This window comes from Monodelphis domestica, chromosome 1 (assembly GCF_027887165.1).
Source record: "Monodelphis domestica isolate mMonDom1 chromosome 1, mMonDom1.pri, whole genome shotgun sequence".
NCBI classification, from domain to species: domain Eukaryota; kingdom Metazoa; phylum Chordata; class Mammalia; order Didelphimorphia; family Didelphidae; genus Monodelphis; species Monodelphis domestica.
This window is the reverse complement of record NC_077227.1, coordinates 741,018,417-741,042,164: the sequence shown is the minus strand read 5'-3', so window position 1 is coordinate 741,042,164 and position 23,748 is coordinate 741,018,417. Positions and strand designations below refer to the sequence as shown.

The window sequence follows — 23,748 nt, the reverse complement described above, 5'->3', positions numbered from 1 at the left end:
CTTCCCCAATATGGACCTCCTTTAAAATGATGACATTGGAATTGATAATCACTAAGCTTACTTTTTAAACATGTGACCTCTATGAATAATAAGCTAGTAAAATGGAAAGAATTTTTAATCTGGTTTCCAAAGAATTATGTTCAAATTCTTGTCCTACTTTATCCTTTACTACCTGTGTGACCTTGAACAAATGATATCATATTTCTGGTCCTCAGCCATTGAGCCACAAAATGAGGTGGAAAGACCAAAGCATATATGAGCAGCTCAAGTGTTTTCTAAGTCCTCCCAGCTTGGTATAATTGTTTGATTACAGCTCTCTCTCACCTCAGGCAGTCTATATTCCAAGGCCTTCAAGATCTAACATTCTGTCTTCTAATATCCCTAACTAGATCTGACATTTTGTGTTTTGAGGTGCCTCCCAGCCCTGACAATCTCTGTTCTTTGATCTTTACTCTTCTAAAGCTCCTACCAGCTTTTACATACTATATTCTAAAAACGCTTTCAGGGTGATGATCTATGATGTGATGTCCCATCTTTGCAATGAGGAAGTTGAACTACATAACTTTGAATTTTGTGTCATCTCTGAATCTATGGCTCAATAAGGGAGCTGATAAAGGAAATGACAAATCACTCCACTATGTCTGCCAAGAAAAACACAAATGAGCTCCCAAAGAGATAGGCATGGCTGAAATAACTGAACAAGAACATGTGTGTGAATGTATCTTAGGAAAGGACTCTTAAGTCCAAAGACTCCAGACAAAGCTTCAATGAATCGTTCATTCCCTTGATTTAGAGGAGTCTTCTATATCAATAGTAAATATTTTAAAGAATTGTCCCAGGTTTTCAGTAAACAAAACAAAACTATGATCAAAATTCCCTGCAGCTAGCCTTCTTATACTGAATGTCTCTGACACCAACTAGACTGCTCTTGAAATAACACACATAGATTGAAAATTTTTCCATCCTAGAGTACCTGCCCAATATTTTGTTTTTCTGACATCCCACTTGAGTGTCCTGGTCACCAGTAGAAAACATAATGAAGTCTTAGAAGCAACAAATTATATAACCATAGGTTTGAGGTAAAATAAATTTTAGAAACTATCAAGGTATTTTATACTTCAGAAAACTGAGGTCTAAGATGTTTACAAAGTCAAACAAATGGGTGGTACAGCTGATAGATAAGTGGACCTAGAGTCAAAAAAACCTTAATTCAAATCCAACCTCAGACATTTACTAGCTATGTGACCCTGGGAAAGTCACTTCACTTTTGTCTCCCTCAGTTTCCTCAAAAGTAAAATGGGGATAATATCAGCACCTATCTAAGAAGGTTATTGTGAGATCAAATGAAATAATATTTATAATGTGCTTAGTACAGTGACTGGTACATAGTGGGCACAACGAATTTTTGTCATCCCTCCCCTACTTTTCCCTCATACACAGTAAGTGAAAAAGTTAGCATTTGCATTTAGGAATTACAGATTCCAATGCCAATCACTTAATGGAACTCCTTAGTTTGTGTTTATATTATTGCTGTGGGGAAACCCTGGTGAACAAATTTCCACTATCAAACCAAAGTAACACATACTCAGGCATTTACTGTCTCAGAGAATTGTCTGGGGATATTAAGGAATTAGGTGACTGGTCCAAGGTCACACAGTATCACTCTCACCTTTGATTTTCTATCAACTAGACCTAGTGGTCTCCTTTCTTTGCATGGTAATGGTACTAAGGGGTGGTCCTACATGATAGGTATCTCTAAAGTCAGGATCCTCCCCGCCTTTGGAAGGACCAAGGTAGGGAGGAATAGTGGTGACTCCATTATTCATGAATTATACCTAGTTGACTCTTACCATCCTTGAACATCTCAGAACACTGACTGTCTCGAGTGGGGCACTTCCCCATGAAACAATAACCTTCTGAGTTTTGGCAAGGAAATCCATTCAGTTGGAATCGGTCCACAGGACACTTAGGGGAGAAACCATCGCACACCTCAGGCAGATCACACTCATCTTTGGCTCTTCTGCACAGAGTCCCAGCTTTCTTAATCTGCAGAAAGAAACCAGATATATAATAGGACAAGACTCAATACCTGGGGAGAAATGAGATTGTTTTGCTTCAATACATGGTGGCAGAAATGAAAGATATCTGAGAAGATTGCATCTAAACTGGAAAAGACCTCAGAGATCCTCGATTCCAAATCATACTTGGAAAAGAAACTTGACTGTAGGAGACACAAGTGACCTTTCAGTCTTTTCTGAATGACCACCAGTTACAGGAATCAATTGCAGAAGTTCTTTTCCAGTCCCCTTTTTTTAATGATGTTTTTCCCTCTAAGATCACTTCTCCTCTATTCTGTCTATAAAGTACTTCTCTATTTATTTTAACGTTGTCTCCCTCATTAGAATGGTAGAGATTGTTTTCCTGGGTTTAAATCTGGCTTCAGACACTTCCTAGCTATGTGGCCCTGGGCAAGTCCCTTCAAAATAATTACTTATCTCCTTCCTACTCTTCTGCCTGAGAACCAATACTTACTATTGATTTTAAGATGGAAGATAAAGGCTGAAAAGGGATTGGGAGAGTACTTTGCTTTTCTTTGTATCCCAAGTGCTTAGCACAGTGCCTGGCTCATTATAAGCATTTAATAATTTGTTGTTGATTGCCTTCCAAGGCAGCAACCCTTTCCACTATTATTCTACTTATTCAGTTGTTCCTTCTCTAGCTGATTTTACACATGAGGAAACTGAATCAAGGAGGCTGAAATGACTTGTTCAAGGTCACACAGTAAGTGTATGAGTCTGGATTTGAACTCAGGAAGATGAATCCTCTTGACTTCAGGCCTAGTACTGCATCTACTGTGTCACCTAGCTTCCCACTCTTCCTAAATAATTATTACAAACCTTTGCCTGATGTCACATTTAAATCTATCTTTTTATAACTCTCAGGGTTTATATTTTATTTTATATTACCATCAATAATCCTGAGATCAGGGAGAAGAGGCTAATAGATTTTTAAAATCATTTAGCTGGTGGTCCAACATCAATCAGATAATAGTCAAGTCAGAACCAGAACTTGGCTCTTGAAATCAAAATCTTCTATTTTACCTACTTTCTGAAGCTACCTCCCATATAAAGCATATCATATGCCTGCATTCCTCATTCTTAGAGCCAGGAGAAAGGCTTAGCAAGCCTGCTGATTTGTGGTGCTTATTTGTGGTATAGTTTGTTTTGATGGAGTTTGCAGTAGCAAACTCTTCTGTCTTATGTAGTTTTTACTAGGTTACATCTAGTTTTTCCTCCCTCTCTTCCTTCTTCCCTTCCTCCTTACATTTCTTCCCTCTTTCCTTTCTTCTTTCCCTCTTTCCTTCCTCACTCCCTCCTTCCCTTCATTCCCTCCTTCCTTCCTTCCTTCCTTCCTTCCTTCCTTCCTTCCTTCCTTCCTTCCTTCCTTCCTTCCTTCCTTCCTTCCTTCCTTCCTTCCTTCCTTCCTTCCTTCCTTCCTCTCTCTCTCCATATCTCTTTCTCTCTTGCTCTCTCTATCTTTCTTCCTTCCTTCCTTCCTTCCTTCCTTCCTTCCTTCCTTCCTTTCTTTCCTCTTATTAAACTAGATGGCTCTCAAGTTAGGTGGAAGATGACTGAAAAAGGAAAGTAAAGAAAATCTAGTCACACAAAAGAAAATCTATAAATAAAATATATTACAAATTTTAAAAGTTGAGGCATATATTAACATCCTAACAGTCAGTAAAGTAATGAGGGAATGGTATTGCTTTATGACCTCATGTGTCTGTCTTAAATAAGTTGAAGAAAAGAGAATGACAGAGTTGGAGGAGTCCTACCTGACAAGATTCACAGCATTTTCCCCCTCCACAGGTACTTCCTGGCTTCAATGTACACTTCTTGGCTTCACAGCAAATATTGGTGCAATCCTTGAAAAGAAAAGAAATAGGAAATAAAATTATATCTTGACCCCCTATTTTTACAATTTATTATTAGCCCCTCTCCAAAATATGTATTCAATATATTTGTAAAATAATTCTTTTAAAGCACAAATGGGAGGGGACTAAAATTTTATATTGCATCTACTATGTACCAGGCACAATGTCATTTGATTGATTCTCATTACAATCCTGGAAGGAAGGTCCTACTATTAGCCTCATTTTAAAATTGAGGAAATTGAGACATACAGAAAATTAGTGACTTGTCAAAGGTCACATAACTAGTTAGTGTCTGAAACTAAATTTGAACTCAAGTCTTCCTAGCTCTGGACCCAATGATCTAGTCAATCTGACAACCCCAGCTGCCTCTAATCAAGTCTGACTAAATGGCTCCCTCCCTGAAAAAAAATCATGTGAGTACCTTGGAGTAACTCTAGGAATATTTTTAATGGCTAGTGAGACCTATATGTGGGAATGGTGATAGTCAGAGGATTATCATCATTCTCCTAACCAGAGAATCCATTACAGTGAGGATTCAAAAAAAAAGGGGGGGCTGGAGGGGGGAAAGGCCTATAAAAAAACAACAAATATATTGAAAGCAATATAACATTTGAATCAATGGCCCACTTTTGAGGACCTCTGATTGGCAAATGAGCAGCTTGGAGTTATAGTAGGTGGATCATTAATCAAAGAAATAATTCTGATATTTATTAAAGTACCTCATCTATATTGTGATCAAATGGTAAGTTACCTTGAAGCTTCTTATTTTAATGACTAATTAGCTAAATGCTACTAAACATTCTTTGAAATAGTTGAAATTCCTGCTGAGTCCCTCTAAAATTTGAGACCAAGGGACAAACTCCCAGTTGTTCCACCCTAGTTTATTATATAGCTAGAAGGAAGTCTAAGAGCTTCTCTTATCGAACTCTTCATTTTACAAAAGAGAGATTAGGTAATGATTATGCCAAAGGATTTTTCCTTTAGAGGCTCCCACCTGGCTTGTGGACTCTTTTTCACATCTACATGTCTCTTTGGAATACGGGAAAGGGGAGAGGGAAGAAACACCCTTCCTACAAAGAGTCATAACAATTAGAAAATGACTTAATTTTGATCACAGAATCAAGGGGTTAGAGCTAAGAGGAACCCTGGAGGTCCTAAAGTCCAAATCCTCCATATTATAGGTGATGTTATAGATACTTGTTTGCTTAAGGAAATGTAAATATGGGGAGGAGAGTTGACTTTTCTAGGGTCACACAGTTAAGAAGAATCTGGAGTAGATACCATAATATAGTATGTGGGGGTTAGAAACCAGATCTTTCTGCCTCCAATCCCAACACCCTATCAGCACAGTCTACTCACTCCTTGGGGATAGCCAGCTATGGAAGGAACACAAAACAAGATTATGTGGGGTCCTCTAGAAGGAATTGGGATTATTTTGCCTGGAGAAAGATGAAAGGGGACATGACATTGAACTTAAATACAGATTGTTCCCAAAGTCTTAGCAGGAAGTTATATATATAGATAATTATACGCTGACTGTGGAGATATCTTTTATTTAAAGGACAGTCAGGTGAAATGAGTACCAGATCCTACTCATCTCCAAGGAGTAAATTTAGAGTAATTCTGAGAGAAACATGGAGGCAAAATTTTAGCTCAACAAAACACAGAACAATTCAACTACTAGGGTTGCCCAAAAGTAGAAATAGATGCTTTGGGAGGTAATCATGTAACTTGTTAATGCAGTAGATAGAGTGCTGGGCCTGGAGTCAGGAAGACTCATCTTGAGTTTAAATACAGCCTTAGACATTAGCTGTGTAACTGTAAGCAGTTTATTTGATCCTGTTTGCCTCATTTGCCTCATCTCTAAAATGATCTGGAGAAAGAAATGACAAACTACTGGGGCATCTTTTCCAAGAAAACCCCAAAGAAGTCATGAAGAGTCAGACATGACTGAAATGACTGAACAACAACAATGAGGTAATCAATCAAATGTCTTCAAATAGAGCTTGGATGACCATTTGCCATTTCCATTCCCTTCCCCTACTGTGATTCTGATTTTAGGGTCTTTGCTGTCATGACTAGCTATCTTCTCACTTTGGAATGTTAGCACATTCACCTGTGCCATGTCAGCCACCTTCTTCCATTGGTGTGATACTTTAAAACTCTCCATTTGGGGGATGGGCCCAGGACTACCATGCTATTGTCTACTCCCCAGCTGTGTTTCTGACATTATGGACTTTGCCCTCATGCCCAAATGCAGACTCAGTCCATTCTCTTTTATGTGTTACCTTGTCCCATTTGAATGTTAAAATCAAGATCCTTTATGATAGGAACTATCTTTTTGCTGGCATCTGTATCTCTAGTGATTATCACAGTACCTGGCCTGCAGCTGCTACCTGCCTTTCATTTGTCCAGTGCAGTATTTCTGACATCAGACCAGAAGTTGGACAAATGGCCTCTAGGATCCCTTGCAACACTGAAGCAAATAATCTGGAAACTGGGGTGCTGCTGGTCTCCAGGAAGCCCCATTTGTATGAGTCATGATTCACATGATTCACAGAGGACTTGACATGGGCCCTGCACATTTTAAGATTGAATTGTAACTTAATTGCAATCATTCATTTACAAACCCATCAGGATTAATGAATTTCTGCCTGCATTATGAATCTGATGACTAATAAGCAACCATTCCTTGTAAGTACCTCCAAACTGCCACAGTCACATTCTTCTCCCACTTCTAATATCTGGTTCCCGCACTTTGGGAATGTAATTATGTCTTTGGAAAGTGGAACATTAAGGATGCACATGGGCTTGTAATCCAGGAGGTATTGACGGTATTGGTTTCGATTGCATTTGCTGAATCCTTGGGAGGGGATGCTGGGAAAACAAAAGAAAGGTAGAGAGACAGAGAAGAGAAAGAGAACAAAAAAGAGAAAGATTAGCCCTGCAGATGGGGAGGTGCACTGCAGGGCTGATGGCATGCTCCAGAAGGATGTTGTCATCTCTAATATACACTAAAAGCTTTTTTATTACTTCTGATCACACTCCAGCTTAGTTTCATTTAGATCCTTCTGAAAGAAAAATGTTTTGCCAAAAATAGATCTTTCCATTAGCATATTAGAAATCAATAAATCAATCAACCTTCATTTCTTAATCACCTACTATGTGCCAGCCCCTGCACTAGGTCATGGGGTCACAAACACAAGAAATAAAGCTATTCCTGCTCACAACAAGCCACACTAGAATGGGCAAGACACCAAATACCAATGTATGTAGATATTCATGCATGCAGGTATGTTTGCTTATATGTATGTGTTTGTATAGAAGTATGACTGTGTAAATATTTGTGTATGCATGGAAAGGCATGTGTGTATCTCTAAATATATGCATGTGCACAAGGGTATATATTCATATAGGTATATGTCATAATACAATACATACTAAATAGATACATACAGAAAGCTCACTAAAGTTGGAAGGATCAAAAATACTTCATGAAGAAAGAATTCCTGGGCATCATCTTAAGGAAGAACTTAAGGAAGAACAGGGCTGCATGAAGCAGAAAGAAGGAGGGAATGGAGTCTATGTGTGATGGAGGGCTAGTGAAAAGACACTGAGTTGAGAAAGGAGTGCTGAGCACTGTAAGGACCATTAAGGGGAGTTTTTTTTTTTCAGCTGAATCACAGTGGGCAGGAAGGTGAGGGATGGATTTCATTTAGGCCGGACCCATCCTAGAAGAGCTTGGCACTTCCCTGTTGTAAGACTTAATTGACAAGGCAATGCTTTTTTTTTTTAATAGATACTAAAGTTAGACCGCTGTTGCTAGAGATATAAATAGGCAGGTATACATAGATAACTAAATAGATGGATAGATGGATCGATGATGGATGAATGGACAGACAGATGGTTGGACAGATAGACAGAAAGAAAGATAGAGAGACAGACAGGCATATAGATTTATTGGTAGATACATATAGAGGGATAGATAAATAAAATATTTATTAAATATTTACTATGTGCCAGTTACTATGCAGATAGATATGTAAACTGTCTTTGAAGAGAATGTGATTACATTTTAATGACAAAGATAATGCATAAAGTGGGACTAAAACGTATACCGTTAGGCATGGTTTGAAAATGCCCAGAAAGTATGATGGATATATGGAGCTGAGTGCGATAAGACTAAGCTAGCCTATCAAAGCCCAAACTGGTTCCAACGATGGTGTCTAAGATGACAGAGGGAAGGAGATGCAGAGGAAAGAGGAAGTAGAGGGATAAGGAGAGATAGGCTGAGACAGATAGGTGGTATAGAGGTAAAAGCATTGGACTTCGATCCAAGAAGACATGACTTAGAATCTTGCCTCAGATACTTATTAATTGTATATCTCTGGTTAAGTCACTTATCCTTTCTCATTCTTAGTCCTCTCTTATGTAAAATTAGGATAATAAAGGAACCCACCTGCCAGGGTTGAGAGGATCAAGTGAGATCATATACATAAAGGACTTTTCAAGTCTTTAAATGCTAAATAAATATTAGCAACAGTTACTGCTAACAACAACAACAACAACTACTACTACTACTACTACTACTACTACTACTACTACTACTACTACTACTACTACTACTATAATTGTTGCTAATACTGTTATTACTGCTACTATTCATCCTCTTCCCCCTTTTTCTTCTCTTCCTCCTCTTTCATTCTCAGTCTGTAGCCCTAATGCATGATCATCCAGTCTCCATATAAAGACTTCCAGTAAGTGTAAATCTACTACCAGTGAGGTACCCATTCCATTTGAAGGTAATTCTAATGGAAAGAAGGACAATGGAAGAATACTAGGAAAGTTAAAAGGGGTCATATTCCAAGGGGAATTAAATGCCCAAAGACTTGGCTTTGGCTTTAAGATGTAATCACCACTAGAGTTTAATGAATAAGAGAATGACACAGGATGACTTAGATCTACATATTAGGAAAATCACTTTGACAACTGAACAGAAGAGCTATTTGAAGACACCTAGAATACACTTACTATAGTCCAAGAAGGAAATCACAAGGTTCTGAAATACCCTGGTACCTGGATTGATAAAGTAAGAAATTTATGAGAGATATGGTGGAGGTAGAAATTACAAGATCTGTCAATGGATTTGATATGTAGAGTAAGATGAAGAATTGAGAATAATCAAGTTGTAGTTCTGGGTGACTATGATTGTTCTGCACTCCAGAGAAATAGAGTAGTTAGGAAGATGAAAGTTTGGGAACAACATTGTTTTTTGGAAACGTAGATTTGAGATGTCTATAGAATAGTCAGTTGAAGATGGAGAAAAAGATGTTTGTGATGTGAAAATAGGTCTCAGAGAGAGACTAGAGATGGAATATAGATATAAGAACTTCTTCTGAATAAGTAATAATAGAAATATATGGGAGCTGGTAAGATCTTCAAGTGAAATTCTGTATATACATATATGTGTCCATATCTATGTGTGTATACATACACATACACAGTTTTTCTCTCACATGACAATCTCATAAAATTTTTTGGTCCTCTCTTTGTACTAGAAAAAAAGCCTGATTATTTTTTTTTCTTTTATGGTGTGTTTATAGTACTTTGTTATAAATTTGAGGTTACACATGCATTTCTGAGCTTCTAAACTTATTTGTCATTTGCTGACCTTTCCCTGTTGTCTGTGGCTTCCACAAAACTTCACCAAAATCCCCATTTAATTTCTTATGCTAACCTGCTATATATCTAAACTGAGACATGGAGAGTCTTTTTTTGTGCCTAGCTCTGGATGAACATGGTGCCTTCCCTATGGAATGGAAGCACCCTGGGAAGAGGGACTAGTCCCCTTGTATCTCAAGTTCTTCACACTTACTATGTACCTCATGTGTTATTTTTGCTTCATTAGTTGATTTATGAACACTAGCTTTGTTTCTCCAGTAAGATGAAGTTTATTGATGTCAGGGACCATATAATATGCAACTTCTGAGGCTTTATGGGAAAACAATTCTGCTCTGGAAACTTATTAGATGTTAAATAAATAAATATGGTTTGGCACTGAGATCCATATTTGAAATCTCAAACTGAAATGAATGCCAGAATAACAGTTTTTGGAACCCTCAGTGCACTTTGCTTAAAGGGTTTTGGAGGCTGGGGCAATTCTGGATGTGACTAACCCATGGAGTCCTCTCCAAAATTCCAGAGCAGAATCTAGGTATGACTTTAAGGGCAGCATTCTTCCCAAGACTTCTTATCTCTTTTCAGGAAGGAGCCAGACCAAAAATAGGGAGACTGTCTTCAGAGTCTCATTGGTTTACAGAGATATTGGGAATCCATGGATTCTTTTGAAATTTGAGACTGAGGCTGGGAATGCAGGAGATTGTGCCAAAGCAGTTCCCAAATTAGGAGCTGTACTTATAGACTATGATTCTGAGTTTTTTGAAAGACTTATCTGATGACTGATTATTTAGAGATTTCAGTTACCTATTGCCTTATTTCCATGAGTAGGACCTTTTCTCAAGATATTTACTCATGAATAGAACCCAAATGGGTTGTTAAGAATGTAAGAAATATTTCCTTCCTCAGGCTGGCAACATAAATATGCCAAATAGAAATGGGATAAGAAGCTTCTCAGAGAAATGTCACATTTGTTCCTCTTCTCAACCCTCTCCAAAAGCAACTGTCTCACCTTCCACCTCCATCCATCACACATCGTCCATAGGTACAGGTGCAGGGATAGCTGTCATGTTGCATTCCAAGATTATGTGCCAGCTCATGTGCCATTTTGTCAGCCACCATGTTGGTATCATGTAAGTGATCCTGGTTTAATAAACATACATTAGTGACATCTAGGATGCAATGGGGTAGAGTAGAAAGAGAACTAACAGAAAAGGAATAAGTTCTGGATTGTTTTTTTCTGGATCTGCCATTTACTAACCTGTAACCTTGGGCAACTGGCCTTCTCTCTGGAGTTTGGTTTCCTCCTTTTGAAAAGGAGGAGGTTTCCCTAGATGATTTCTAAAATTCTCTGCAAAATTTTATACGTTGAGGTCCCTCCCAGCAATAACATTGTGTGTTCTAAAGCCTTCCCAGCTCTGACCTTCTCTGTTTTCACATAACTTCCTATTTTTACATTCTTTGTTCTAAGCTCTGAAATTCCATAAAAATCCTATTCAGCTCTATCACTTTACAAAAATTGGAACTCTCCCAGTTCTGGCATTTTATATTCCAGGGTTTCACATTCTCTGTTCTAAGATCCCTCAGAATTCTGACATTTTTTGACCTAAGGACCTTCCTAACACTGACATTTTTTTCTTTAAGATCTCTTCCAACTCTAACAGTTTCTGTTCTTATGTTTCTTAAATCTCTTACTTTCACTGTTCTAAGGTCTAGCCATGCTCTAACACTTTTTTGTTTTTAAGTCTTTCTCAGACCAAATAATCTATTAATCTATGAACTGCCTTCATGACCTCAAACAAATTATTTAACCTCACTTTCTTCTCTATAAAATAAGGGTGTTGGACCAGATTTATAAAACATGCCTTAGCTATGAATCTGTATTCTAAAATGTCTTCTAAAGTTCTATTCTATATTCTAAAGATTTCTCAACTCTCCTGGTTTTTGTCTAAGGCCCCTATTCTCCATTCTGGGGGCTTTATTGGTCTGACATTCTATGGTATTATATTTCCACCATTCAAGATAATAATGGTATTCTTTTGTATTCCTAAAGCTCTGTAAATCTTTGTTGTGTCAAATAACTCACTCCTCTCCCTTTATCCATGTAATATATGTTGGCAAATATATTCTGAATGTCTACCATGTGCAATGTGTTGTGGAATCTACAAAGATAAATAAGACAGTTTTTAGCAGATTTTAATCAAGTATCTTCGGTATTTTTGAGCTAATAGGGGGCTAGGAAACTCAACAGGGATAGATGGGATATCCAGGAGCAGAGAGGCCTCCAATGGCATGACAATGTGTAAAGAAAAAAAAATGTGATCAGTGTTAGTACCAACTATATACTTGTATTTGAGGGGATTTACTTCTGCATTTATGTGAATATGTGAAACATCTATGAGTTCAATAATAATAATAATAATAATAATAATAGCTAATACCTTTATAACTTCTATTATGTGCTAAGAACTATACTAAAAGCTTAAGCCATTTGGTCCTCACAACAGCCCTGGCAGGGAAGTGCTATTATCAGGGTGGAGATCTCCTGATATGGGCAGTGAAATGGAATTTCTCTTCAATGAACTGGAATTTAACCCATCTACAACTTAGTGGATAAGTCTTAGGGAATGATCTGGAAAATATATATGTCAGGTGCCTTGGCTAGGTGCTGTCTAACAAATGACTGAGGTTGGAATTCAAGAGAAGTCTGTTTTAATATGAAAACAGAGATGAATCCTAACCAGGACACCCAATGGCTCCAATGTTGGGCTTTTGATTCTGTAGCCTTACAGGAATGTACTGAAATCAATGTGAATGCTGTATCATTGAGTGATTACCCTAAATACCATAGTGGCAACATCCTAGTTAATTTTGTCCTCTCTTTGCAATGCAAGTTACATTAACGAAAAGTTACAGGACATAAAAAGGAAATAACACTGGAACCCTTCACATGACTACAAATTGGACACTTTTGTTTGTAAAGCCAACATCAAAAGACTGTCCTATATAAACAGGATGCCTTCAGTAAAGCTGGAAAGATCTATGTGAACTGATACAAAGTAAAGGGAACAGAACCAGAACACTGTACAAAGTAACAACAATACTGTCCAATGATTAACTGTCACTGACAGTTATTCTCACTAGTGATTTGATCTAAGAAAATTCCAAAAGGTTTATGATGAAAAATGCTATCCACCTCCAGAGACAGAACTAATTAATTCTGAATACTGATTGAAGCATATATTTTAAATACTTTTTTGTATTTTTATCTGTATTTTATTTCAAAACATGGCTAATATGGAAATATGTTTACATGACTGCACATGTATATCCCAAATCAAATTGCAAGCCTTCTCATGAAGGAGAATTTAGAACTTAATTTAAAAAAAATTGAACTGGAAAAAAAGTCTTAAGCAAAAGAGATTAGGATAGTACAATGCACTGGGAAGGGACCTACAAAAATTAATTTGATCATTTTCTCCACCTCTCTTTTCTCTAGGGATCTATGTGGTGGGTTTTCTCTGGAGTGGAGATTTCTACTTCCTCATTGCCAAAATATAATGTCCCAATCAGAAAGGGTTCTTTTGCCAGGAATGATTAGGATCAAGCACGATCCACCAGGAATAAGGCAGGGCCATAAAAGTTCTGCAGGCCTGGAGCTTTCTGGAAAATCTTTGGACAGATATCTGACTATGATGTATGAAGTTGTTTACACTATTTTCTCACCAGAAAGAAGGACAGTTTCTCTATTTGCTGCATCAGTGATCAAGTCCCATATAAAGTAGTTATAAATAATTACCATTTTCGCGTATGCGGCATTTTATAATCTTGATATTTTGCCTTCAAGGATCATTTATTTTAGTTTTAATTTCAAACAATACATTCTAACTGATTTTGATTCTTCCCTCACTCCCTTCTTAGTAATTTGACCTATAAAACTTTCATCCTATATTTTCGAAGGAAGAAAAGAACAGAGCTTTGGGATATTTCATGGACTCTGACAGAAAAGCCTTTTAATATAACCCAATATCTGAAAAAGAAATGCTTATTATTCCAAACTTGATAAGGGATTCGCTATCCTCTGCTCCATAACTCCAATCATGGGGAATGTCACTGCTTCTTGGGACAACCCATTGAACTTTGATTTTGATTTCAATAGTGTATTTGGAAGGAGCTTTAAAGATCATAAGTGAATCGAACTCCCTCATTTTATAGAAGAAAAACTGAGGCTCATTGCATTAGATGATTTTACTAAAGTTATGTAAGTAGTAATTATCTGGGACATGATTCAAACTCAAATCTTTCTGATTCTAAACTATATCCTATTCACTAATTGATGCCACCTTCCTTTTCTGGTATCCACTTCAAATATATCTCTCCACAGTAAAGGTGCTGATTGACTCTAGTTCAGCCTACTAGGAAGAAATAACAAAATATATGCCATATCTCTTCCTGAGGGAATTCCCTACATAATAAAAAATGCAACATTGATTCCAACCACATTTGGGCATTTTAAATAGAACTCACCTTCACTATACTGGAGGAATGAAAGGGCACACACATCCCCCAGGGATAGGCTGTTCCCTGAGCAGTCTGTGAAAGCCAGTTTCCACTGTAAGCAAGAGAGAAATATAGTCTTCACGATGATAAGAGCTGAGTTATTTCCTGAATCAGTGCTGTTGTGATGATGATGATAACAGACATTTTTATTGTGTGTTGTTTTGCAAAGCACTTTACTTGTCTTATAGGATTTGATGCTTAGAATGATCCTGTGAAGTCAAGGCAATCATGATTCCTACTTCAAGCCTAGTTGGCTGACTTGCCTTTTCCCATAAAGGACTCTCCATCTCCCATGGCTATGTCTTTGCACAGGCTATGCCTCCTGTCTCAAAATATTCCTTTCTTAACTATGCCATTTTCCTTTAAGGTAGTGGGGGGAGGATACTATACTTTGTTGGTCATTAGTTTATCCCACTAGAAAGATGTAATTAAATGTATACTATGTTCTCCCTGAGAGGATTATCAGCATAATAGAAAATGTATCTTTGGTTCCAATCATACTTAGTAATTTTAAATAGAACAAGAGTCTATAGACTTGGATTCAAATTCCTTATTTTGATACTTACTAGCTAGGTGACTTTGGATAGTGTAAACCTTAAAATTTCTTAGACTTATAAATGTTGGAAATTTCACCATTGGGAAATTTCATACTTGAAAAATTTCTTATTGATAGTGGGAACTCTATTGGAATGTGAACCCCATTGGCATGGGAGGTTCCTCCTCCTCCCTTCTTAAGATTACTTTAGGACAGAAACCTTTTGCTGAACAATGGAAAGGGCTTTGACCTATGCTTAAGCATAGAACAGGAATTTCTTTGAGTCATGATTGATTTTAGAATTGATACAATAGAGATACTTGGAATGACAGAACCAGGTCTTGGAAATTACAATCTCCACCCTACTCAGTCCTAACAGGATTTAGGAAGGGCTGCAGCATAGATCAAAATTTAATTATTCCAATCTCTACCCTACTCAGGGTAACAGGATTTAGGAAGGGCTGTAGCAAAGGATCAAGATTTAATTATTTGAGAATATGACCTTCAACAGACATGTGCAAAGCCACAGACCTCTGGGCAGTCCTGGGTTAAGCTAGAGCCACCATTGGCACAGGGAAGACATGGACAGTGATTGGTAGATGTGAGAACTGAGGGGAGGGAACTTGGATGGTTTGCTTAAAGAGAGAGGGGTCTGAGGACTGAGGGAGGGTTGGTTGCAGAGTTTTGACTCTGAGTGGTTGGAGAGGTGCTCTGAGAAGCTTGCTCTGAAGGAAGCTGGAGGTGGAGGCCCCTGAGACTGTTTCTCCATTTTGGTCACGTGAGTAATAGGGACTGATCTCCTTTCTTTGCCCCAGCTATCTAAGGGCTTGGGCCTTTTGGCCCAGCCTAAACAGAAGGGGTATTTAAGCCCTATTCCCTTCTCTCCCCTTTTCTCTCTCCCTCTCTCTCTCTATCTCTAATACCTTTCTTCATCCTGTTTGTAATTAAACTCCATAAAAGGTTGACTGCTGACTTGAATTTTCATTTAGGAATTACATACCTGAATTCCTTGGCAACCTTAAATTAATATATATCAGTCTTTTAAAGTGATATCCTTGTCACAATAGGTCCTTTAAACTCCCTGAGCCTGAGTTTCATCATTTGTATGATATTTTGATTGGATCTGGAAATCTGTGACTCTGAAGAACTGTCCATGTAAAAAGTCAGCCTTACTTGGGCTTTGGCAGGGGTGTCTAATGGCCTGAGAATAAGCATAGGCCATAGATACTGTCAATGGTAAGAGGAGGGGTGCTAAGATAGAAATAAAGGACCTTCTGAGGCATTTTTTCCCTTTTACATCACTTGTCCAGAACAAAACTAATCCCAATGTCAGCTTCCTTTTATTTTGTCTATTATTATTCATCAGAATTCAGAAGAGGAAAAATTACTTCCATAAACATAACAAAAGAGAACATTAGGAAATTGTAACTCAAAGTTCCTGTTAAACCAGTGCAGCTCCCCGCCCCCACCAAAATTGAAATGGAGTTCTACCCAGAGGCATTTGTTTGCAGAATAGAGAAGAAAGCATACCAGCTGATGTTCTGCCCCATTCCAGAGAAGAGAGATTACCTACCTGAGTAGCTGCGCATGATCATAATTCTTTCTTTTTTTCAGGGTTGTTTCCTGCCAGCCACCAAAGGAAAGGAGGGTTGTGCCCAGGTTTGAATTGACTTCTATTTTATCTCCGTTTGTCCACATTTCAAGACCAACCAAGATCACTTGAATATTCAAGGTTTTATAAAGCTGTCCAAAGAAATATCTAATTTTGTGCCTTGTTTCCCTCCTCCTTCCCTTCCTTCTTTCCTGCCTCCCTCCCTCCATTTCTCCATTCCTTCCTTCCTTCCTTCCTTCTTTCCTTCTTTCTTTCCTTCCTTCCTAACTTCTTTCCTTCCTTCCTCCCTCCCTCCCTCCCTTATTCCTCCCTCCATCCATCCCTTCCTTTCTTCTTACTCTCTCCCTTCCTTATCCTCTTTGACATTTATATCATTAAGCAATATATTAGAGACTTAAGGACAAAAGTGAAACACTCCTTGGCATCAAAGAAATAATGTTTTGCTGGAATCAAAGACTTTCTGAAGAAAAGTAATTACATAGCAATTTTGGTTTTCTCAAGTTCTTTCATCTTATGTCACCAGGGTGAAGCCCTGCAAACTACTTCTAGTCTATTTCTATACCACTCTGCTGTGAAGGCTACCATTGCTGCTACTGTTTGGTCATTTCAGTCACATATCTTTGTGACACCATTGGAGTTTTCTTGGCAAAGATACTTAACTGGTTTGCCATTTCCTCTCCAGCTCATTTTACAGATGGGCAAATTGAGGCAAATGGATTTAAGTGATTTTACCAGGGTCACATAGTGATTAAATGTCTAATGTCATATTTGAACTCATAAAGATGAGTCTTCCTGATCTTTTGTCTGGTGCTCTATCCACTGTACCACCTAGATGCCTTTGCAGTGAATAATGAGCTGATCTCAAAACAAGGAAGACCTGAGTTTGAGTCTGGCTTCTCACATATACTGACTGTGAAACCCTAGACAAGTTAATACACATCTCAGTGATCCAGGGAAATCTGTAAATTTATAAATTATAGAGAATGTGATAACATGTATTAGTAAAGAGATTTCTATGCCTGGGAGCTTCCTCTATATCAATGAAATCACAAATCTAGTTCCTCTCCTCTCCTTATATATGTGCATATGCTCTCCTCCAGTAGAATTTAAGCTTCATGATGACAAGTATTGTCCTTTTTTTTTTTCTCTTTGTATCTCCAGCACCTATTACAGGGACTGGAACATAGTAGGTGCCCAACATATGCTTAATAATGAAGTGTGATCCCATGGACACTATGAACCTAGAATATTATTCATGATTTGTTGATTTGTTGGTTGAGCTTTACTTTCCTCATTGGTAAAATTCAGATAAGCTTATTTAATACCTCATATTGTTTGTTGATTGAACTTGGCAAATTGCTTCTAATCAGCATATTTCATTTGAAAGGAAATAAAGGCAGATTTTTTTTTATTTTGGAAGCCTGAGGAGTCCTAGAATAGGAGATTCCTTTATTAATGCTATAATAGCTATAATAGCTATTAGCTATATAATGCTAAATTCCTTTATTAATGCTAATAATGCTTTATTAATACCTATGTAAAGCTATTAGCTATAACGCTAATTCCTATATAATGCTATAAAAGATTAATGCTAATCTTTTACTCATCTGGTCCTAGAAAGTTGCCTGAGGCAATTATAACAGGATCTAAAAGGAACGAACAAAAATAACAAGTAGAATTTGTCTTGAGGGATGTGGTCCATGCTACTTCCTCTATACCATTCCAGAAAACAAAGAACCTATCCTGAAAAAGCTCTCTCCAGTGGTACTTGAACGTCAGGCAGAATTTAATGGATCTTACTTACCATGTTGACAAAATTGACCATGCCAAAAATCCGGGTGCGCAGCCATTTCTGTAGATGGTTGTGTCTGCGATACTAGAAATGCAAATTTGGGAAAGTCTCAGTTAAGACACAAAGAGAAAGGCCCTGGACACTTTGAGATGTCCTAATGTACCAATGGCTGGGGATTCTGTAAACCTTAAAATTTCTTAGACTTATGAATGTTGGAAATTTCCCCATTGGGAAATTTCATACTTGGAAAAAATTTCCTACTGATAGTAAGAACTCTATTGGAATGTGAAACCCCTTGGCATGGGAGGATCCTTCTCCTCCCTACTTAAGACTACTTTAGGACAGAAACCTTTTGCTAAACAATGGAAAGGGTTTTGACCTATGCTTAAGCATAGAACAGGACGTTCTTTGAGTCATGATTGATTTTAGAATTGATACAATAGAGATACTTGGAATGACAGAACCAGGTCTTGAAAATACAATCTCCACCCTACTTAGAGTAACAGGATTTAGGAAGGGCTGCAGCAAAGATCAAGATTTAATTATTTGAGAATATGACCTTCAACATACATGTGCAAAGTCACAGACCTCTGGGCAGTCTTGGGTTAAACTAGAGCCACCATTGGCACAGGGGAGACATCGACAGTGATTGGTAGATGTGAGAACTGAGGGGAGGGAACTTAGATGATTTCCTTAAAGATAGCGGGGTCTGAGGACAGGGGGAGGAGAGTTTTTTGCTCTGAGAGGTTTTGCTCTGAAGGAGTCTGAGAGGAGAGAGGTCCTGGAGGGAGAGCTCCTGGAGAGGTCTTGAAGGAGGCTGTGGAAGGAGAACTCAGGAGGAGTCAGGAGGAGAATTCTCTGGAACATTTCTTGAAAGGAGGCTCTCTTGAAGGTTGTGCCTGAGGTTGGCATGAGAAGCCTTACCTAGAGAGATCTTGGGTGAGTGATAAAACCAACTGACTGATTTATTCATTCTTATTCCTTTCTTCCTTTCTCTCTTTTTCTATTGATTAATCAGTGTATTATAAATTAAATTTCTCTATAAAACCCAGTTGGCTTGGGCATATTCATAAATTGGGAATATATTCCCTGGTGACCATCTTATATTTATATAAAACCAAGACACAGTAGAAAACATATTTCAGCGGTCATAATTGTTTTATATTTCCCTTGCTCCCAAAACATTTTAATTATCACAATTCTTATCAATGTGGGCATTCACTCCATTAATTAAAGTAACAATCCTTTCATGTCTATACCTAGGAAAAAAAATCAATAGGAATAATGGAAGAAAAAAGTCTTTTTTTCTCATCTAATAGTAATTTTAGTCAATTCCTGAAAAAGTTTGACCCTCAAGTCAGAAATTAAGAGTCAACACAGTTTCCTCAAACATTATATAGTCCAGTGAATTTCTGAATAAAAATCCTTCTTCAGTACTGATTTTATTCCTTTTTTAAACCCTTTACCTTGTCTTAGAATTGATACTAAATATTGGTCCCAAGGCAGAAGAGTGGCAAGAGCTAGACAATATCTAAGGCCATATTTGAACCCAGATCCTCCTGTCTCCAGCCTAGAGTCACCTAGCTTCCCCTATGGAATGGATTTTAAGTTATTTAAACCACAGTTTGAATAAACCACAATTTGAATACACTCATATATTAGCTTTTAATCTCTTGAATTTTGTTATTGTATTATAATTTATATTACATATAATAATCAATTTCTCTCTATCTTCTCAATAAGAGTGTCAGGAAACATTTTTTTTAATTGCTATAATCCAGACCTACCAAACCAAAACCTCTTTAAATCTCTATTCCAACAACTATTAAATGGGAATGCTTACTGTCCTCTACTAACATATAGGATAAAATGGGTAAACAAAGCGAAAGGAAAAAAATTATTAATTATCTCTTAGGTGCCAGGCACTGGTTAAATGTTTTATAAATATTACTTCATTTTATCTTCCTAATAAACATGTGAGGTAAGTTCTATTATTAAACTCATTTTGCAGTTGAGATAATTGAGGCAGACAGAGGTTAAATGACTTGCCCGGAGTCACACATTTGAGGCTATATATGAACTCGGGTCTTACTGATTCAAGGACTAGTACTCTATCCACTATAGACTAGTTTCCTCTAATGAGACAAATGAGATTATGGACCCAATTAATAACTCTTTGGAAATATGATACAATATGTCACCTTCCCATTTCCCCCTAATTTTTCCTTCATTTCCTTCATCTCATGTTTACTTTGATTTTTAAAATTTATTTACCTCAAATTTAATTTTAACTATTTACTCCATTTTCTTTTCCTTTTTTCTCTCTTATTAATGTGTGTTTATGGATCTGCCATTACCTCTGTATGTTGATCACAAGAAGCAGTGTCACACTGTGTGGATATAGATCCAGCCTGAGGGTCAAGAAGATCTGTGTTCAAGTCTAACTTCAGAAAGATACTAGCTCTATGACCTTGGTCAAACCACCTAAACTCAGTAACCTAGGCAACTGTCAGACTGTTTTTTTTTCTTTTTACATCCAAAATATTTCTGGAAATACTGTATGCCCCTTTCTTCATTGAATTTCCATGAAGTAGTTTTCTTCTGGAATGACTCACCAATATAATGAAAACACAGCTCTGATGGAAAAGAAAAAAAAAACACAGGTCTGATATAGATCACAGATGGAAAGGTGGAAGATTCGATTGGAAGCTCTTTAATGTCAGGAACTGTATTTTTTCTCTCTCTTTTTTTATTCCAGTTCTTAGCACAGGGTCTGACACATAGTAGACATATATGTTCATTAATTGATTGGAAGATACCTTAGATATCACCTGATCTGACCTGCCCATCTTAAAGTTCTCAAAAGTAGAATCAGGCACAGCTGAGTTTTAGCCTCAGAATCTCAAAAGACAAATGGAGCATGCATCCCATTGCACCATGCTGTCTCATCTGCAAACCACACATTTTGATGTGGCACATTTCCATCATCATCATTTTTTATAAAAGTTGTTATTGTTTCTATAATGTGATCTTTAATTGCAAACATTATTCTCCAAGTCATTTAAGTCTCCCAATAATTATGAAAAGCTATCTATCTGGTAATGGATAAAAAAATAATTAGATGACGAGAACAGATTAGATAACTGAGAATTAGGACCAAATGCATAAAAAGATTCATGGATCATATATACAGTATTACAAAAGCAAAAGAGAAGAGAGTGAATTTCCTTAAGAGAAGAGAATGCATTTTTTCCTCTGTATCCCCAGCATGTAGACTGCCTGGCACATAGTGGGTGCTTAATACATGTATATTAGCTGACAATTTTTAATGGTTCAGAAAATTTGATAGCAGCAAAATAAGAAAAAATAGAATCAATTTCTTATTTCATAATAGTGCAGAGAACTCTCTGTTGTGATGTTCCATGCTATCTCACAAAATGCATACAATCATCTTATATGTAACTTAGAGCTTTAGAGAGTTCTTTGGCTCCCTGAAAAGTTAAGTGACTTTCCCAAGGTCACATAATGAGCTTTTATCCAAGGTAGAACTTAACCCCAGTTCTTTCTGACTCCAAGACTGTTAGAGGATCCTCTATTTGTTACACTCCCTCTCATCTCATAAATCATGTAAAAATCTATATACTATCTATCTATACACATCTAGATGGCATAGATTGCATGTGTATGCATATGTGTATATAAAGTCCCACATGTATTAAACATACACATAGAAGATTTTGAGAGAAAAGGAAGAGATACCACAAGTAAGAAAGGAATGTGCTGATGTAGAAAGGCTGGTTTGAATGCTTATTTCAGAATCTATATGTATTAGGGCTATAGCTTTAAGAATCAAAGAGAAAGGAAGTGGAATGTCAAGGAAAGGCATCTAATGGGTAATTGACAAGATGAATTCAGAAAATGACTGGTTGTGAAGAACTTATCCCTATGGAATCAATTAGAAGGTTTGGGTTTGGATTGTTATCTATGAGGGTGACATTTAGAGAGAAAGAAAGTCAGGATGGCCTCCTTACTTATGGGGATTGTCAAGTTTTATTTTATGAGAAAATCTTGGGAAGAATAATGTATAAGGGGAGTCTAAAAAGAACTTGAGATAAGCTGAAAGACTATTTTTGGGGACTATTGAAGATAATACAAAGAGAAGATTGATCTTAAGGAGGAACATCAAGAGAATACTTAAAAGAATTAGTATCTGGAGTGAATTGAAAGAAGTAAAAGTTTCCAGAGAAGTGAAAAATAATTATCTACTCTTATAACAAAGGTTTGAGAGAACTTTGGTGATGACAACGACCATAGCAAAAGTATTGTAGGTAACTATAGGTGTCTTCATGTTATTAGAACTTTCATTCATTTGTAAATTGCTTGTATCAAAGTGGTTTTAATGTTTATTTAATAATGTGTAAGCAAAAGTAATTACTGTTGGGAAAGGTTTCTCCATTTCATTAAATGATTAATATTTTATGAAGTTGAGTGGAGATGATCTACTTAATGTGATGGTAAGATTGTTAGTGAGAAATTAATAATCATATCATTACTATTACTATAGATTGTCAGGGAATAAAATTAAATATACTAAAAAAATTCAAAGGGAAGAGGCTGGCAGTCAGAAAAACCTGGATTCAAATCTGGCCACAAATATTCACTAGCTATATGACCCTGGATAAGTCACTTAATGCCAATTGCCTAGCCCTTGCCTGCTCTTCTGTTTTAGAGTCAATACTTAGTACTGATTCTGAGACAGAAGGTAAGGGTTGCAAAAAAATTCAATGGGAAGGTTGTGGTTGGGTGACATAAAATTAATATAGTCAGATTTCTATAAGTAAAACCAAATGCACAAACACAAATATATGTGTGTATATAATTATCTTGACTTTCATAGCAGAAAAAATTGAGTTTTATAATTCCATCCATAAAAGACTGTGTATGTATATATATATATATATGTATATATTCTCCAACTCTTAATATGAGTAAACAGAGGAGAACATGGTTAAGTGATTTGTCCAGGGTCACACAGCTATTAAATATCTGAGGTATGAGTATTGAACTCATATCTTACCAACTCCAGATCCAGTCCTCTATTTACTGTGCTACCTAGCTGCTTAAAACAGTAACAAGAATACCCAGACTAGAATCAGAGGTTACAAATAGGTAGTTCCCAAAGGAATGCAAACCTACCACAGCAATATGGACCTTGGAATGAGAAAGAACTGGATTTGAATCCTGCCTGACACTTCCACGCTTCTGTGGGCAATCATTTAATCTCTCTAAAACTCAGTTTCCACATCTATAAAATGGAAATTTTAATATATATGCAGTACCAATATCACAGATTATTGTTTGTTAGATTTAAGAGAGTTAACAGATGAAGAAAACATATCTAAAAATTAAGGGATTCATAATATGCATAGACCAAAATATTCATTTAGACCTTATCTTATATCCTCCACCTACCTACTTCATGCCTTCTTCTCTACTGATTAACAGAAGACCTAAGTTCATAGGTAGTAGCTATCACCATTAACTGCCTCTTCTCCCTATATTTATACCTCAAGTTCTCTCAGGAAAACTCACTCTTTGCCAAAGCTAATTTCTCTACTTAAAGAAGAAAAAATTCTTGTTCT

General features: G+C 37.0%; 1 protein-coding gene across 1 annotated transcript in view; it reads right to left on the bottom strand.

The window, feature by feature from the left end:
• Positions 1-23,748, bottom strand: part of ADAM7 (ADAM metallopeptidase domain 7) — a 51,133-nt gene that overhangs the window by 9,091 nt on the left and 18,294 nt on the right. Inside the window, exons 8-14 of the mRNA XM_016430235.2 lie at positions 18,119-18,190; positions 16,276-16,445; positions 14,135-14,219; positions 10,620-10,750; positions 6,634-6,808; positions 3,833-3,922; positions 1,851-2,046 (exon numbers count right to left, since the gene is read on the bottom strand). Coding sequence (XP_016285721.2) covers positions 1,851-2,046; positions 3,833-3,922; positions 6,634-6,808; positions 10,620-10,750; positions 14,135-14,219; positions 16,276-16,445; positions 18,119-18,190 — 919 coding nt within the window. The remainder of the gene's footprint in view (positions 1-1,850; positions 2,047-3,832; positions 3,923-6,633; positions 6,809-10,619; positions 10,751-14,134; positions 14,220-16,275; positions 16,446-18,118; positions 18,191-23,748) is intronic.